Here is a 19,428-nt window from a genome sequence, read left to right as displayed (position 1 = left end):
ACATGTGTGCATGCATGGAGAAACATGGAAGTTTGAACTTATCCACTGCATCCCTCCATATACTCCACCACTAGACCGCCCCCCCATGGAGACCTGTGCCAGGATATGTTCTTAATAAGATTCTCCTTGGCTCCCAGGTGTAACCAGATACAGGTCTATGCAGAAGATAGATAAGGTAAGCTACTAATTTTTTTAAAATTATAGTTTAATGATTTTAATGACTTGCAAGTGATTTCAGTTAATCTTAGTTTTTAAAAATACAGAACGAAAATGTTTTTTGGGTTTCTCTTTCTCAGTAGCTTTAAAATGTTTCCGATATTCATGACTTCAATAGACAAGTCGAGGCAGCTACAAATATCTTCAGCAAAGGTTGCAGCACCCAAAAACATCTTGGCTTTGGTGCTGGAGATTTGTTTCAGAATCAGCCAACCTGTTCCAGTTAGGTTACAGCCTGGACGTATACTCAACAATGCAGATATGTCTTGTTTATAAGAAAAACAGGGCAAATGAACCTAGCCATTTACTGGCCCACTGTCTACTCCCAATCATAAGCAAAATTAATGGTATTGTCGGCTGCACTATCAAAAGGCATTTACCAGCAACTAGCTCACCGATACTCAGGACCACTTGGCTCCGTGCTCCATCACAGCCTTAGTCCAAGAATGGACAAAGTATCTGAATTCCAGAGGCAAGGCATGAGTGACCACCTTCAAGATCAAATCAGCATTCGACTGGCTGTGTCCTCAGAGAGACCTAGTAAAACTGTCCACTGACTAGTGTCATACCTTGCACCATGGGGGACGGCTGTGGTTCTAGAGTTCAATTATCTCAGCCCCAGGACATTGTTTTGGTAAATTCCTTAGGGCAGTGCCACAGGCCCATTCATTTTCAGATACTTCAAAATGACTGAAAATACAGAAGCGTGGATATTCATTGATCATTGCACAATATTAAATTCCATTCAATTTAGATAAAGAAACAGTCCAAGCCTGCTTGCAGTGAAACCTAGACAGCAGTGGGCATGGGGTGATAAATGGCAGGTAACAATCACATCACACAAGGACCAAGCAATAACCATTTCCAATGCAACAAGAGAGAGTCTAATCACCAAATGTTGACATTCAATAGCATTGCCATTGTCTAGATCTCCCATCAGCAGCATCCTGATGCCATATTAACCACAAAATTTAACTGACCAGCCACCTCCTGACTTCCCAGAGCATTTATACCATCACAAGACATGTCAAGAATGTGGTGCAATCTTTACTAATCTTCCAAAAACAGTGAAGAAGTTCAACATCATATATCAGCACCCAATTACCCCAAAAATTCATCCACACCATCAACAGCGCACCATGGTTGTGGTGTATAGCATTCATAAAATGCATGCACGTTACTCATCAAGGTTTCTTTAACAGCAACTCAGGAAGGACATGGGGTCATCTGCTGATTCCTCTCCCAAGGTACACATTATCCTGTGTTGGAAATATATTGCCAGTCCTTCATCATCTCTGGGTCCAAATCCTGGAGTTACCTACCCAACAGCACTGTGGAAATATCTTTACCAGAAGATGATTGCCTTCGTCAGTTGGGGTACTGAGTATAAGTCGGGAAGTCACGCTGCAGCTGTATAAAATTTTGATTAGGCCACACTTGGAGTTATGTGCAGTTCTGGACATTGCATTATAGGTAGGATGTGGAGGCTTTGGAGAGTGTGCAAAAGAGGTTCACCAGGATGTTGCCTGGATTAGAAAGTATTAGCTGTAAGGAGAGGTTGGACAAACTTGGATTGTTTTGTCTGGAGCGTCAGGGGCTGAGGGGACACTTGATAGAAGATGAGAGGCATAGATAGGGTAGATAGAGTCTTACAGGGTGGAAATGTCAAATACTAGAGGGATATGGATCATGTGCAAGCAGGTGAGATTAGTTTAAATTGGCATTATGGCCTTAAGGGCCTGTGCCTCTGCTGTTCCATGTTCTACAAGGTCTCCAGTGTTCCAAGCTCACCAACAGCTTCTCAGTAAATTATTAACAAACACCAATGTGTTGATGATGTCTAAAGAATAAATATTGTCCTGGTTTCTGGGCTAGTTCCCCTGCTCCTGTGAATTTTTTGCATGGGATCTTGTACATCCAACTGCATGGACAGTGCCTTGGTTTAACATGTCTTCTGAAAGACAGCATATACTACAGCAATACTCTAATACGACAGCATTCTTTCAATATTTAAGTGAGATTTCTGCCTATATATTAGTTCTCAAAATTCAGGAGGGAGGCTTGAGTCTTTATACATACATGTCAGAGGTGAAATTGCATGGATGACATTAAGCTTAATCTGGCTTTATCCAACATCTTAAAAAGGCAAGTGTCATTGAATAACTGTCTAGAATGGACATTCTACTTAACCATTCTTTTCTCCTCCAGTTCAAGTCACTGAAGCCTAATGTAGTTCAATTACTATCACATGCTCTGCATTAGCTGGAGTTGCAGTGTATTCAGGTGTAGCAACAAGTCCAGGTGCAAGACCAGTTGGTTATATTTAAATGTGAAGGACTCCATACAATAATGCTACTTAAGTACGAGATAATGTTCTGTAACATGATAGTGGTCAATAATGTTCTGTTATAAGAGTAGTGTATTTTTAAAAGGGCAAGAGAGGTGATGGTGAGACACATCCAGAGACATCAATGGCTTCTGATGTGTTTTTAGGTGATTATGCCAAGGGATCACATGTAAATAGGCAGTGGGCAAATGAGGATTGATCCCTAGAACACTGAAGGAGCAATGGTGCAATGTTAGAAGAGAAGCCTCTGCGGGCAGTATGCTTGCTTTGAGCTGATAGATAAGGCAGCATTCAGGCAAGTGAAGTGTCAGCCAGCTGGACACTGGGTGAGAGATTTGAGGGACAAGTGTGATCAACTGTGTTAAAGACTGCAGACACGTCAGGGAGGACCAGGAAGAACCATAGAACAATACGACACAATACAGGCCCTTTGGCCCACCATGTTGTGCCTTTATCACACGCACAGAGGATGACATACATATCGTTGGTAAGAGGTGTTTCAATATAATGGGAGAAATCAGACTGAAGGAATTCAAGCATGAGGTTCCAGGAAAGATGGGCAAGGATTTGAGAGGCACAATCAAAACAAAGGAACAGGAGGAGGAAATGGGTTAGTGGTTTGGAAGGACAGAGAGCAAGCTGGGAGGGGGTGGTTGTCAAAGGTTTTTTTTAAAAGAGAGAGATGATCATGACTGACTTGAATCATGGGGGTTGGGTAGGGGGGTTAGTACTTGAATAATTAATATCACTTAACGTGGCGGCCAGAGAATGAAGCTGAACAGTCAACAATTTTATGGAAATTGGACTGAGGAGTGGGAGATGTGTCTCATGGCCAAGATGAAGAGGGTAAGAGGAAGCAGGAGAGAAACAGATAAAAATGCAAATTACCTGGAGTCTCCAGCAATTCATGAAACGAGAAGTTCTCTGGTGCCTCTGTAATAAATTCTGGGTCTGCATCGCCAGTGCTTCCTCGGGTTCCAGTCTGTGCATCAGCACCCGATGAAGGGGGCTGGGTTAGGCTCCTGCAAGGCAAGTCCATTATATAACCTTTAATCCCCAGGACCCTCCTAACACTACAGCAACATCATCCACTAGACCTCCCCATTCCCAATCCAGTGACCACTGTCAAGGTCCAGCACAACCCTCCACTACCCCAAACCCCTAATTCCTGATCTTTCAAACTCCCAACCCCACAAGCTCCCACTGATCCTCCCAAAGCCCCTCCCGACTTCCTAAACACTGAACCCCTCGGCCCCAAGCAACATTCTTGAATAAGGGAATGTGCATTGGAGTAGGGGCTTGTGACTTAAATGGTTGCTTGTGTCCTCCGGCAGCACGAGTCCCTCGAACATATGCCACAGAGTAGAGTTGTACAGCACAGCAATGGGCCCTTCGGCTCACCACATCCATGCAGACCTTTTGCCCATCTACACTAACCTCATTTGCCCATATTAGGACCATATCCTTCTATGCCTTGCCTATCTAAGTGTGTTGGTTAGTCCCTTGCAAGGCAACTCCAGAGCTGGATGAGTTTTTTTTACAGTTGCAGCCTCAGAAGGATCCAAAACAAAAAAAGAGCTGATGCTACACACCCTGGAGTCTGAGTAGCATCAACCTGAAACATCGACTCCGTTTCTCTTTCTACAGATGCTGTCTAACCAGCTGAGTGTTTCCAATTTTTATTCAGATTTCCAGCATCAGTAGTTTTAATTATTTTCTTTGATTGGCATCATTTATGATGATTCTGACCATAAGTCTAGGGACGGTGCAAATTAATGCAAGACTATTGGACACGGTGGCCACAATATCTGTGCTAATATTCCCCCATGCAACAGAATGGGTAACAGCCAGAGTAAACTATGAAACAGTACAAACTAGTGGCTTGTCATATTAACTATCATGCTGCTTTTGACCACCACGATGCCTGCACTTGCTTGGAGGATGCAAGCTGTTATTTTAGTAGCAGCTGTGTAGCCTATTCAGCCTCCTCAAATACTTGGAGAAGCCTAGCTCCTGGAGTTGGGTGGCATAGTTGCTGTACTGGTACAAGTAAACCAGAGACTTGAGTTAATGATCAGGAGGCATATTCCAATTCCAATTTGGCTGCTGGGAATTCAAATTCAATTAATTATAAAGGCCAAAGGAAAAGCTGGCATCATTAATGATGGTTGTGAAGCTACCAGCTTGTCATAAAACCCCATCTGCCACAAAAACCCAATGTTCTTCAGGGAATGAAATCTTCTGTCATTATCTGGTCTGGCCTGTGTGCTACTTCAGGCTCCCGTCTATGTGGGTTGATTCTAAATTGGCCTCTAAAGTGGGCCAGTGAGCCACTGTTCAAGGAAGATTAGGGATGGAAAACAAATGCTGTCTTTGCTGGTGAAAGAATGAAAAAAAAGCTCATTCAGTAACTCTATTCCTTCTGAGTCATTCAGAAGTGCAGAATTTTCTTCCACTAATTACCACTATTTAGGGATTAAAGACAACGTTCTGTGTAACAATAACCACCTCCTACAGTGGGAAAATTGGCCAGCTCCTTTAATATTGGCCAAATTAATTTCCTGGCTGTAAATTTCTACTTGTTCTATTTGCAATGCAATGAATATAAACTATTTCAAATTCTATAATGAAAACAGACACCACTTTAAAAAAAAACACATATCCAGTCAAATAGTAAATCACATAAAGCAAAAAAAATGTTTCTGATTTGTACCAATTGCCAGAGCTGAATATGAGAGGTAGGCAAACAGGGAGTTTGTACGTTCTCCCCGTGACTGCATGGGTTTCCTTTCGGGTGTTCTGGTTTCCTCCCACATTCCAATGATGTACGGTTTAGGAAGTTGTGGGCATGCTATGTTGGCGCCGGAAGCGTGGCGACACTTGCAGGCTGCCCCCAGAACATTCTACACAAAGATGCATTTCACTGTGTGTTTCGACACACGTGTGACCAATAAAGAAATCTCATCTTAAATTGTGGGGCAGGGGCAGAGGAATATGCTTTGAAATGACTGTTTGAGTGGAATGACTGAGCAATGTATCCTATGTAGGATAGTATGTGATAAGTAAGGTGACATTTCTTGATTTGCTTCTTTCCACCTCTCAATATTTACTGTACTGATCTGCCATCGGCCTATTTATTTCCTTTATGTTTCCGCCTATCACCTACCAGCCTCTGGCTCACCCCTCCCTCTCACTTCTATATACTGGCTTGCTTCCCTCTGCACTCTCAGTCCTGATGCAGGGTCTCGACCCACAACGTTGACCATCCCTTTGCCTCCACAGATGCTGGTCGACCTGCTGAGTTCATCCAGCAGTTTATTATCTACTGTACTGAAGTATCTTGCCCATGATTAGAGTAGCATAAAGTTGTCACTGAATTACTAAAAAGCATTAAACTTTCAATAACAGGGACCTTACTGAGTTTCAATACAGTATGACCGAGTGGTGTAATTTTGATATTGGTCTCTGCTACAGAAGCTGACAGATTTCCAATGGGGAATCTTAAAGGGACAGATGCTCTGGGAAACACTTTGGCAGTTTCACACCATGAGGTAACTCCTGACAATTAATCCTGACGTGTGTGGTGGGCAAACAAGGGCAGGTTATCCCACAGTAAATGGTAGGGCCGTAGGGGATGTTTAATGACCAGAGAGGGACATTGGGGTACAAGTCCATAGATCCCTGAAAGTAGCAGCACAGATGGAAAGGTAGCACATGGAATATAACTTTATAAATTCCAACTTTATAAAACATTGGTTAAGCTATGCCTGGAGTACTGTGTGCAATTCTGGTTGCCACGCTATAGGAAGGGTGCCATCGCGCTGGAGAGGGTGCAGAGGAGATTCATCAGGAAGTTGCCTGGGTTGGAGCATTTCAGTTGTAAGGAGAAACTGGGTTTGTTTTCACTAGCTGCAGATGTGGCTGAGCGGTGACTTGAAAAGTATATAAAATTATAAGTGGGATAGACAGGGTAGTTAGAAAAACTCTTTTGCCCTTTTGTCTTATACACCCCATCATAGGAGAAGGTTTAAGGTGAGAGACAAATGGTTTAGAGGGGATCAGAAGGGGAGCTTTTTTTCCCACACAAGGGGGGGGTGGTTGGAATCTGGAATGTGCTGCCTGAAGAGGTGGTGGAGCAGATACTCACACAACATTAAAGTACTTGAATCACCAAGACATAGAAGGCCATGGACCTAATGCAGGTAAATTGGATTAACATAGGAAAGTTCAACAGGCAGCAGGGACAATGGACATGATGGGATGAACGGCCTGTTTTTGTGCTGTATGACTCTACGACCAATGAACACCTGAATATTTGTGCAGTGTATGTAAATATGTGACATGTGCGATGTGTGCACGGTATAATTAGAGAGAGTGCAATAAATGAAGTGCCCTTGTTTTAATTCTCCATGACTCCTTTTGATTCACTATATTGCTAGCATTATGTGCACTTAGAGTAAGAACCCAGGCATACATTATAAATTGGTAGCAAGAATGTAAAGAATGGGCTTTGTATGAAGTAAAACAAAACCCTCTGATTTCCTGATTTATACTATGTCTCGCATTACTACTGTAGTTTGCTGGGGGGAGGAGGGTGTTCTAACATCCTTCCTCTCTGCTGCCTTTATCGTATTCCTTAATATTAAGGCTCCAAATCCTCCTATTCCATTTGGCCCATCCCTTCTAAAAGTGAAAGTAAAAAAAAACTGCAGATGTCAGAAATCTGAAACGAAGACAGAAAATTTTGGAAAAACTAAGCATGTCAGGCAGCAGCTGCGGAAAGAGAAACAGTTAACGTTTCAGGTCTGAGATCCTTCTTCTGTTTTCCTTCTAAAAGTGAAGTATGCTGGAATTTAAAGAACTGCTATATAGTTTACAAATCCCATATATCCCTTTAACTCAAAAAGAAAACAGAAAAGTAGTCTGATCATGGCCCTCATTAGAAGTTAAAGGCAGTATTAGATCAAAGGAAGAGGCCTATAATGTTGCCCAAAGAGTATTTCTGAGGACTGGGAAAATGTTAAAATTAAGCAAAGAATCACCAAGACATTGATAGGGAAACAGAAAATAGAATAAAGAATCAGTCTAGCAAAAAACACACTGTGAAAATTTCTATGGATATCCAAAAAGGAAAAGATTAGCTGCTAATGTGGATCCTCTACAGACTGATATGGGAGGGATGATAATGGGGAAAAAAGGGATTATTTTGTGTCCTCCTTTATGCAGGGACCTACTTTATGGAAAGTACTAATAGAATTGGGCAGAGATAATTTGGATTAATGAAAGGGAAATATTGTTGGACCATTTTTGGATTTTAACTTGCAGAACTGATAAGGGGGAACAAGTAGATGCATTGTATTTGGACTTTCAACATGCCTTTTATAAGGTCGACACATAATAGATTAATAAACAAATGAATGCACAATATACTGAGGGTAATACAGTGGCCTGAAATGAGGACTAGTTAAAGACAGAAAACAAAGAGTAGGAATGAACAAGTAGTTATCACGTTGAGAGGCTGTGACTGGTGGTGGTGTGTTTCAGGAAAAGTGCTGGGGCCCCACCTTTTCACAATCTATAATTTAGATGGGGAAATCAAATGTAATATATCCCAGTTTTCTGAGGATACGAGTGGGAGGTGAGCTGAAAGGAAGTTGCAGAGAGTCTTCAAGGGGATATGGACACGCTAAGTGACTGGGTTAGCAGATGGAACGTGTGTGGCCATCCACTTTGGTCAAAAAGATAGAAAGGCAGTATTTTTTTTGGAACAGTGAGAGACAGAGAGCGGTTTGTGTTCAGAGAGGCCAGCATTCCTTGTTAAGAAATCATTGGAAATTCCCGTGCAGTTACAGCAAGCAATTAAGAAGGCAAAATATGTGTTTGCTTTTATTGTAAAAGGATTTTATTACATGAATAAAGACTTCTTGCTCCAATTATATAAGGTCTTGGAGAGACTGCATTTGGAATATTGTGTGCAGGTCTGGTTTCACTCCTGAAGAAAGAATATTCTTGGGATGAAGGGAGCCCTATGAGAGTTCACCAGATTGATTCCTGGGATGGCAGCTTTCTTATACAAGGAGCCATTAAGCAAACTGGCCTACTCTCTGATGGGTTTAGAGGAATGAGGTGTGATCTCATTGAAACCCACAAAATTCTCTCAGGACTTGACAAGGTAGATGCAGGAATGAAGTTTCCTATGCTGGGATGTCTCGGAACCAAGGGTCACAAACTTAAAATAAGGGATTGGCCATTCAGTGCTGAGATGAGACAAAATTTCTTCACCCAGAAGGTAGTGGTTCTTTGGAATTCTTAACAAATACTGGGGAAGATTCAGTCCTGATGAAGGGTCTCGACCCGAAACGTCAACTGTTTATTTCCCTCCACAGATGCTGCCTGACCTGCTAGGTTCCTCCAGCATTCTGTATGTGTTGCTCCAGCTTCCAGCATCTGCAGAATGTCTTGTGTCTGGGCTAGATTCAGTAGCTGAATGTATTCAGAAATTAACAGATTGTTAGGTAGTTTGAGGTTAATGCAGGAAAGTGGAACTCAGGTGTGAAGGAGGCATGAGAGGCTGAATGGCCGACTACTGCTTCACTTTCTTATATTTGTTCACCACGCAAATAGGCTACAATGTGAGGGACTGAACTAGGTCTGGAACCCAAGTTCTAGTTCTATCAAGTACTAACTTAGTTTTGCTAGCAAAAGTTTGCTTTTCTCAAACTCTTCTGTTAACATTATTTATGCTATTTCCATGTTTCCAGATTCCATTACAACATAGAAAGAGGCAAATACCAGCCCACTGAGTTTATGCCAGGTTGCAGAGCAATCCCATTTCCCCAATAATTTTCCTTGTAACCTATTTTCCCCAATTTCCCACATTGTCAGGCTCATTTATTTACTTTGAAGTACCCAGAAATATTGACAACACAATAAAAATCCTAAGGCACTGTTGCTTTTCCCCCAAGGTGCTTCACATGGTAGATTATATTCGCATGGAAACAAATGAACCCAGAAATGCTGCACAGCTCCTTACAAGGATGACTACCCATCCCATTTTGGTCTGGATGGTCTTAGCCTGTTATGGTATTGGAGCAGTTGTTCATGCTGCACAGTTGTTATAAGCAGATCTGGTGTGTTTTACCTGTCTGGCTGCTGTATTCTTGCTTCAAAGGGCTTCCTTCCCTGCACATGCACTGTCACAACAAGAGTTCCACTGCTTTTAGGCATCAATGTGGATCTGGAATGCATGGATTTTCAAAGGAAATCAGTCAGTGGTCATTGATGGTACTTTATCTAGTTAAGAGCAACTTCCATTTTTCTGCATGCATTTGCAAATGTGGAAATCGCAAAATTACGGTCAGTCTGTGGTCATTGACCAAGAAATTCAATAAGGAATTCAGAAGAAATTTCTTCACCCAAAGAGTGTTGTGAATGTGGAACTCTCCATCAACAGGGAACTGCTAAGAGATATATTGAAGAGAAGACCAGACAAGGTACAGAGGGTTATGCCGATAGGATTAGTGAGGAATGATGGGAGGAGGCTTGAATGGAGCATAAATGCTGGCCTGGATGGGTTGGGCTGAATGGCCTGTTTCTGTGCCACTTCCCTGATGTAATCATAGCAACCCTGCAATTCTGATATTCAACAAAAGAGTTTGACTAGGCAGCTTCTGACTGGGGGAGAGGAGGGGGAACACACACAAACCACCCAGGGACAGTGCTCCCACTGACTTCAATGGAGGAATAACCTGCTGCAAGGAACGGAGTAGTAGCTAATACAGTGGGTCAGGCAGCATCTATGGAGGAAAATGGACAGTCGACATTGCTAGTCGAGACCCTTCATCTGGACCCGAAATGTTGACTATCCATTTTCTGCCTGAACCACTGAGTTCCTCTAGCACCTTGTGTGTTGCTCCAGACTGCAGCACCTGCAGTCTCTTGTGTCTCTAGTAGCTAATACAGGGGCTCCCCAGGTTACAAATGACCCATTACAAAAAATGGGTGGTTTTCTAGCTGGTGATAATAATGTTTGACGGTATCATTAATGAACGAATACAGTATATATTCCATTGTTTAATTATGGGAGGTGTTAGGGCGAATATTTGATGAAATTAAAGAATTATAGCAAATGTATATAGAGCAATATGAAGTGGGTGTTGAAAGAAAACAACTGTTTCTGACTTGCGGAGAAATTGGCTTATGGACAGTTCTCAGGAGCAGAACCCTTATGTAACCTGGGAGCTGCACGTACAGATTATTTCAGATGTTTGAGTTCATTTTTCACATTTTATTTGTTGATTTTAATTTTTTTGAAAAAAGGCACTATAAGTTTTTTTAAACAGTTTAGTAGTTTTTAAATATTTTGCATTTTAACAAGGTTGACAGTTCTAGCACAAGGGTAGTACGTGGCTCAGCTGAATGTTTCAGCACTTGTTGCTGCAGCTTGTTCTGGTCTTGCTGACACACAAGACCTACCTCACACTTTAGAGCTAGTTCCAGGCTACAAGTTTGGGACGGGAGAACTGTGCAAGATATGTAGGAGTTTGCTTCTGATATTAGCGGTGAGCACAGGTGGCTCAACGCTGATCACAAGTTATGGGCCAAGAGACACTGGGGCAAATGCTGTGCTGGGGTTATCTTGCACAGGATGGGGCCATTCATACCAAAAAAGGATTGGGTGATCATCCTTGCAAAGACTTGTGCAGCACCTCTGAATTATGTTATTTCTACGTGAATACAATCTACCAAATGGAGCACTTTGAGCAAAGCATTTGTATTGTGTAATCAATATTTCTGGGTACTTGATAGTAAATGAATGAGCCTGTCAAAATTCATGGCCACAGGGTAGAAACGAGGACGAATGGATTCCCATCTCATTGGAACTCATAGCAGAGTGGTCAGTCTGAGATCACCAGGTTCTGTTGCTGGGCATATGGTCACTAGGTGAACCTGTGTCATAGTGGGATGTCCACTGCATCACAGAGCTAGGTACTGAAATGGAACATGTTGCACGTTCTGTTGTTGGATACAATGGAGCTTTACTTGAATACTGAAAGTGTTAGATTTAGGAAGATCTTTTGAAGATGTCTGTTATGTACTCTGACACTGATGAGTATGACATCATTGCTGTTTTAGGAAAGGGAACATTTGGAGAAGTGAAAAAATGTTGGAAAAGGACTTCTGGCCACTATGTGGCCATAAAGATATTACGAAACTATAATTTCCGGAAAGGGGTCATCAAGTGTGAGTTAAAAATACTGAGGATGTTGGAATCTGTGGATTCAGACAAGTTCTGTATTGTTCATTTTTTTGAATCCTTCAATGATGATACCAAGCTTTGCCTTGTGTTTGAGCTTCTGGAGCAAAGTCTGTACGAGTATCAGAAGGAAAATGACTTTGTTCCACTACCAATCAGGCATATTCGCTCCATCACAAAGCAGGTGCTCATTGCTCTGAAGAAACTGAAGGAGCTTTCTATTGTTCACACGGACATCAAACCTGAAAATATCATGCTCGTTGGGAAGGCCAAGTTTCCGTTCAAAATAAAGCTGATTGATTTTGGTTCTGCTTGCTTTTTGCCTGATATTCAGCAGATTAAAGGTATGTATTCATTTTCAATTATTTTTCTTGTGTACAGAATTAGTAAACATAAACATACATTAACTCTGACAGGGCCAGAGAGAATGGACGTGAGGAGATTATTTCTCCTTGCTATGGGGGTCTAGAGGGAGGGGTTTCAGGATAACTCAAGATAACATTTAGGACCAAGGTGAACAGTTCTTACACTTCATTGGTCTGTGATTCTTTGAACTCATCAACAAAGGGCTGTGTGTATTCAAGATTGCATTAAATAGATTTTGGAGCACCAAACAAATTGAATGAAAAAGGAGCAGGAGCAGATCATAGAGTCGCCTTAGAATGCTCTGGAATCCAGTTAGATTATGCATGAATTTCATCATCAACTCCAGTTACCCCTTTACTTTGGTGTCTTTAAATGTCAATTTCTGAATATGTCAAATGAGCAACCAGTCCCCGATGGTAGACTTATCCATTCACAATTCTCTGAGCAAAGAGGTTTTTCCTTATCTCATTCTTACAAATCCACCCCCCTACTCTGAAGCTATAACAATATTTGCACCTCTCCACCACTTTCTCTGGTTTTAAACTGTCCAACCAGAGGAAACGTGTCAGTTCTCAGGATTTTATATATTTCAGCAAGATCACCTCTCATTTATTCAAATTCTAGAGGATGATATCCATTTTATTCAGCCATGCTTCATAGGACTGACAGGAATCTATCTAATGAACTCTCATTGCAACATTTCTAAAGCAAGCTGACCCTTACTTCAGCAATGAGACTCACCCTGTGCACAGTTTTCAAGGAGTGGTCTCACCAAGTGCCCTATATAACTGTAGCAAGACTTCCTTACTCATATAGTCTAACCCTTTCAGTAAATGGCATCGCTGCACTTACATTCTTGAGTGACCATAATATTACACAGAACACAGACAGTACAGCACAGGAACAGGGCCAATGGTCCATGATGTCTGCGCTGAACACGAAGCCAAATTAAAATAAATCTCTTTTGCCTGTACATGATATATATCCATCCATTCCCTGCATATTGATAATACTTCAGAAAGTTACAATTGTTATGAAGACAAGATTACAGATTCAAGAAAGGATAATTTCAAGGAGCTGAGAAAAGAAATTGGAAAAATAAAAATAGGAAGATATTGGCAAACAATTCACAAGAACAAATTAAACATTAATGAAACACCAGGAATGAACGAGCATGTGAGAGAAAGGCCGAGACTAAAGAACAGATTACATAAAGGATGCAGACGGCAACTGGGAGCATGAGCCAGGGAAAATCCAAATCCATTTAGGAAAGTAGTCACATTTAAGAAAATAAAAGGAAACTTTGAAATTAAGTGATCAAGGAACATAAAAATATAAAATATTGAACAGGCCCAAAAGTGGAAAAATTAAAGTTGTAACAGGAGCAGGAAATAAAATAACAGAAATAAGAAACAAATACTTCACATCAGCATGTACCAGGCAGACAACAGTTAGGTATGATGTCAGAAGTTGAGATTACACAGAAGTAACAGACTTTATTACTTGAAGAGAGAAAACATTAAATAACCTAACCATACACAAAGATAAAAGGCCCTGATCCAAACAGATTACATTTTAGAAGAATCCAAGGAGCAAAGGCAATATAACACATTTAACAGTGCAGTATTGCAAATAAAGTGTGTCAGAGGTAATGCTACATTTAAGAAGGGAAATAAAACATTCCCAGAAAACTACAGACCATTTTACAGACATAGGTGAAATTCCTTTCCACAGGAGAAAAAAAAATCAAGACACCATATATAAGTATTAAGAGTTAAATTTCATAAGGGACATTCTTGCTTGACCAAACCCATTGATTCTTTGTAGAGCTAACAGAGAGAGTAAACAACGATAATTCACTAGATGCAATTCATCTAGATTTCCAAAAGGCTTTCGAACAAGTCACATGGAGTGTTAATGAATACCAAAGCTAGTGGGATCAGTCGAATGTGTAGTTAGCTCACTTAAAGAGAAAAAGCAGAGGGTAGGGGTACAAGGGTGGTCGCTCAGGGAAGTAGAGGGCAGAAGGTGGGGTCCTGTATGACTTATCATTAAACCATTTTTGTTCAGAAGTTTTATTGATAATTTTAATGGAATTAAAAGCACAATTTCTAATTTTGTGGAGACTGAGATGAATCGTACTGATGCATCCAAGAGGAGGATATACAAGTACAAAGGAGAAGGAATAGGTGTCTGCTGCAGTCATATGAAACCTTTCAGTGATTCATACAAATTTATGACTTTGGAGCAGGATAAGGCCACATGGCCCTTCAAGTATGCGCCAACATCTAATAAGGTCATGGCTGATTTGATTGTAGCTTCAACTTTGTATTCCTATTTACCTATGTCAACCTTTTGCTGCCTTGTTCACTGAGTATTTATCCGCCTGCACCTTAAGTATATTCAAAAGCTGCTCCCAGGAAGAGATTTCCACCAGTTCTAGATTCTCCCACAAGAGGAAAAGTTTTCTCACATCACACTGTCAAGACCCACAAGGACCTAAGATATTTCAATCGTCCCCTCTCACTCTTCCAAACTCCAGTAGATGTAGCCAACGCTATTACAGCGCCAGTGACCCGGGTTCAATTCCGTTGCTGTCTGTAAGGAGTTTATATGTTCTCCCCATGTCTGCGTGGGTTTCTTCTGGGTGCTCCGGTTTCCTCCCACATTCCAAAGATGTGCAGGTTAGGAGTTGTGGGCATGCTATGTTGGCGCCGGAAGAGTGGCGACACTTTTGCAGGCTGCCCCAGCACATTCTCAGTAACGCAAAACAACATATTTCACTGTGTGTTTCGATGTACATGTGACTAATAAATAAAAAAAAGACAAAACGCACATTCAAGGAATTAGCCTAGTAAACCTTTTCCTAATTGCTTCCAATTCTTTAACGTCCTTCCTTAAATATGAAGATGAATATTGTACAGATGGGGTCTCTTACTAATGCCCTATATACTGAAGCATAATCTCCATACTTCTGCTTTCAATTCCACTAGCAATAAACCAACATTCTGCTGGCCTTCCTAATTACTTACAAGACCTGCATACCAGGCTTTTGCGAATTATATACAAGAACTCTGAAATCCTGCAGGATACCAATGATTACTAGTCTCTCACTTCTCTGGTCTTCTTAAAAATCATGAAGTTTTATTGGGTATTTCTCAATTTTGAATATTTGGCAATTCAAATCTGTGAAGGACTGGTCAGTCTGCTGCTATCACATCAGCTGGCTAAATCCAAATGATTTCTCTCAATTGACCCTGCATCTGAAAGTTTGGACCAAAGTATATTTGGCACGAGGATCTTCATATTAGTTTTCCAACCACCAGTGTACTGGCTTGATATAAAGAAATGAACAGAAATCCAAAATTAAATCAAAAAGCTTAATTTTGCTAAATGTTGTAATTGTCTATATTGATATTCCTTTCAAAGGTGGTACTAAGGTTGGGAATGGAGAGGTGAAAATCATGACTTTTCTTCAATACAAAAACAAATAAAATTGTCATATACAATGCAAGATCAGTATTGGTCTTCACTGTCTCTCTTCCAGCTTGTAACATAATGGAGAAAATTGTCATCTCTGCCATCCGTGAGTTATGGACAACAACTGAAAATAAAAATATCTTGGCCACTAACGGGAGTTTGTTGGTTCTTTAGAGTTTGTTTCCTGGTATGATATTATAGGCATTGTGACATGCTCACTGTTCCAAAGGATGGGTGTAGCAATATTATTGTTGCAATATTCTTGACTCTGTGATAGCCATCAGTGTTAACAAAATACAAGACTGGGACATTCATTAATAAAATATCCAAGATACTGTGATGTCATCATTGGTACAAGAATAATGCCTGACATTCTGTAGCTATCAGATGGCTTACATTTTTAAAGTATTCTATTTAGCAATCATAATTTGATTAACTACATACTTGTTTCTGTACTATCTTGATACATTTCATTCATTCTTACTTTTGTTCAAAGGACTTTTTTTGCTTCACTGCAGGGCCATACATCCAATCTAGATTTTACCGAGCACCTGAGATCTTACTTGGCCTGCCCTTCTCTGAAAAAATGGACATGTGGTCTCTTGGTTGTGTTATGGCAGAACTTCACCTTGGTTGGCCCATCTATCCTGGTACCAATGAGTATGATCAGATCAGGTATATTGTTGAAACACAAGGGCTACCAAGTGATCAAATTTTGGAAACAGCCAGCAAGACCCATCATTTCTTTAAAAAAGCTCGTCAGCCTAATTCAACATACAAGTGGAGGCTCAAATCAATTGATGAGTATCAAGCAGAGACAATGGTGCAACCTCTGGAGACCAGAACAATAAACCTGAATTCACTTGACCAACTAGTAACCATCAATACCAAAACTATATTTCCAGATAAGGAACTGAAAGCTGAACTGTTTGACCAGTTTATGATGGTGGCTCTCATAAAGAAAATACTCATCTTTGATCCAAGGCAGCGCACTGCCGCAAATGCAGCTTTAAAGCACCCATTTATCACAATGCAGAAGATCAAATCAAAATACAAAAATACAAAATACTATAATATATCTGCACAGGCCCTCAATGTGGCTTTAACTCCCAGTAAAAAAGCTGAAACTCAGTTTCATTGCTGTCAAAGCTTCATAAAGAGTTGCTATGTAGATAATCAACAGTATGAATCAGCCTATGCACACCAAAAGCCTCAAGCCATTGAACAATCAACAGAAGACGACTTGGATGATTCAGCTATGGACGAATTTGAAAAAGAGGTTGGTTCTTGGCATTTTGTGAAAGGATAGATGTAATTCAGAGCAGTTTTTTTGTGAGGCAGCATCTGTGGAGAAAGGAACAGAGTTAACATTTCTGGTCAATGAACCTTCACCAGAACAATTCCTCTCTTCAAAGATGTTGCCGGACGTGCTGAGTATTTCTGGCATTTTCAGTATTTTGCAAGATAACAGCATCAGGATAATGGAGTGGTCTAATACGTTGCCCAGTGTCATGTCTGGGCAACATATCCAAAGTACATTGCTCCTATCCAAACCACCGAGCGTTGGAACTGCCTGTGATTGACCACTAACATGGCCTAGGATCAGGTCTGGTGCAGGCTTGTCCCCTGGCTAGGCTGCTCCCATCGTAGCGGCTGCAAGTCAGGGTCATGCACAAGATCTTAAACCTGTCAGCTTTCAGAGGTGTCTGTCATTATTGTTACACAAGGCCAGCATCTAATTGACCTAGTAATGTGAATTCAAATTTCACTATGGCAGTTGTAGAATTTAAACTCAACAATTAAATAAAGCCTGAATAAAAAAAATAAAAGCTGGTAACTGTGGTAAAACTACTGTAGTATTGTATAAACCCATCCAGTTCAATAACATCCTTCAGGGAAGAAAATTTGCCATCCTTTTGTAGAAGGGACTATACATGACTGCAACTCAACAATTTGGTCAACTTTCAACTGATTCCTCAGTTCAGGGGCAATTAAAAATAGACAATAAGTGCTGGCCAATGATGTCAATATCCAGTGAACAAATAAATAGATATGGAAAGTGTCCTTGCTTGCCTATAACCTCACTCTTAAAATGTTTATTTTGATGCTTATTGAGGGTGCTAGTGTCCCATTTGCCTCTAATTCCAGCTGTGCATTGCCCTTCAGCAAACTTAGGTACAGCTGCAAACCTTGTATTTGCAGAATAATGTTGGGCTTACAAGGTGAAAATACACGGCCACACACACTAATCTCTGAACAACCCTGCAGCTGATTACAAGATTTTTTTTACTTGCCTTTCAAACTCTGTCCTGCCTTGGGAAGCTCTGCTTTTGGTGAGTGGAGGGGAAGGGAGATCGTCTATGTCACCATCTTCCTTGAAGTTCCTTTGATCTAGGAAGCCCAGCAGGTCTTCATTCAGGCTGTGTTGGGTGGTCTGCACCCAAGTACACACATGCCTAGCATTGCAATCCATACTCAGCTTCTCCATACCCTTTACAAGATGAAACTCCCAGAAATCGTGGCAATGTAAAAGCGGTGAATTTAGAGAGAAATTATGGATGGATTTACTGTGTTTCCTGGGCCAAGAATAAATAAATTTCTCCTCACTCTACCTGGAAAGTTACTAATTTGGCATATGTAATGAATTAACAAATTTATGCCAATGGACTGTAAAGAGACAGGGATGTAAGGTCTTGTGAAAGTGATAAGTTCTCTTTTCCATGTTGAAGGAAGACTTTTTTTTACTTATTCACCTTTTTGGAAGCTGGGCATCACTGGTAAGGCCAAAATTTATTGCTCATCCCGAACTGCCCTTGAGGTGGTGTTGGGGAGCCACCTTTTTAAGCTGCTGCAGTCCTTGAGGTGAAGGTGTTCCCACAGTGTTGTTGGGCAAGGAGTTCCATGAGTTAAGCTCAGTGATGGAGGACAGGCAATACACCTCCAGATCAGGATGGCATGCAACTGGGAGGGGAACCTTCAGAAGGTGGTGCTCCCATACACCTGCTCCCTTGCCTCCTTGGTTATAGAGATTGTGGGGCTTGGAAGGTGCTGGTGGAGTAGCCCAAGTGAGTCACTGTAGTTCATTCCGTGAATGGTACACACTGCAGCCACTGGACACCAGCATTTATATTGCACTTTTCACAACCTTAGGACACTCCAAGGTGACTTACAGACTGACAACAAAGTACCTTTGACATGCAGTCATTGTTCTAATGTAGTAACTAGGTTTACGACATAAGGAATCAATCAAATTATCAAATATGTCTGTTGGATAATTAATGGAAGGAGATTTCAATTTGTATGAAAGGTGTCCTCCACATTGCTGGTAGGAAAGTCTAAAGATACCACTTCCACTCCTTTAAACAAGATAATAGAAACAACTTCATATCCCAACATCACAAATGCTGATGTGCAAGTGCAAAGTAGATCAGTGAGCATCTGAAAAGGGAAGAAGATTAAGGTCTTCACCTGGGTCATCTTCACTGCATATTGTGTTTACTTGGGCAGCAAACTTTGCACAATCCAGAACATGCATTACAGCATACCACCAAATACAGAATATGCATTTAAATAGCTAAATTAACAACTGGATGAAAATCTCTGTACACTTCCTTAACAATTCAGATCAGGTCTCGTCCAGAGCTGCTGCAGATTTCTTACCCCTTAAATAGTAGAATAAAATGTCAGGTCATATGCCAGGAGGGAATCAAATTAAAAAAAAAACTGCAGATGCTCAATCTGAAATCAAAGCAGAAAATGCTGG

General features: G+C 40.9%; 1 protein-coding gene across 1 annotated transcript; it reads left to right on the top strand.

Annotated features, from left to right (window-relative positions):
• Positions 1-11,646: 11,646 nt before the first annotated feature.
• LOC127569202 (homeodomain-interacting protein kinase 4-like) lies at positions 11,647-16,974 on the top strand. Its single transcript, XM_052013607.1, has 2 exons — positions 11,647-12,163; positions 16,184-16,974. Exons 1-2 carry the CDS (start codon positions 11,647-11,649, stop codon positions 16,972-16,974), a joined length of 1,308 nt encoding a protein of 435 aa, XP_051869567.1.
• Positions 16,975-19,428: the final 2,454 nt, after the last annotated feature.

Source organism: Pristis pectinata, chromosome 4, assembly GCF_009764475.1.
Source record: "Pristis pectinata isolate sPriPec2 chromosome 4, sPriPec2.1.pri, whole genome shotgun sequence".
In the NCBI taxonomy this organism is placed as follows: domain Eukaryota; kingdom Metazoa; phylum Chordata; class Chondrichthyes; order Rhinopristiformes; family Pristidae; genus Pristis; species Pristis pectinata.
This window is presented reverse-complemented; position numbering and strand designations above follow the sequence as displayed.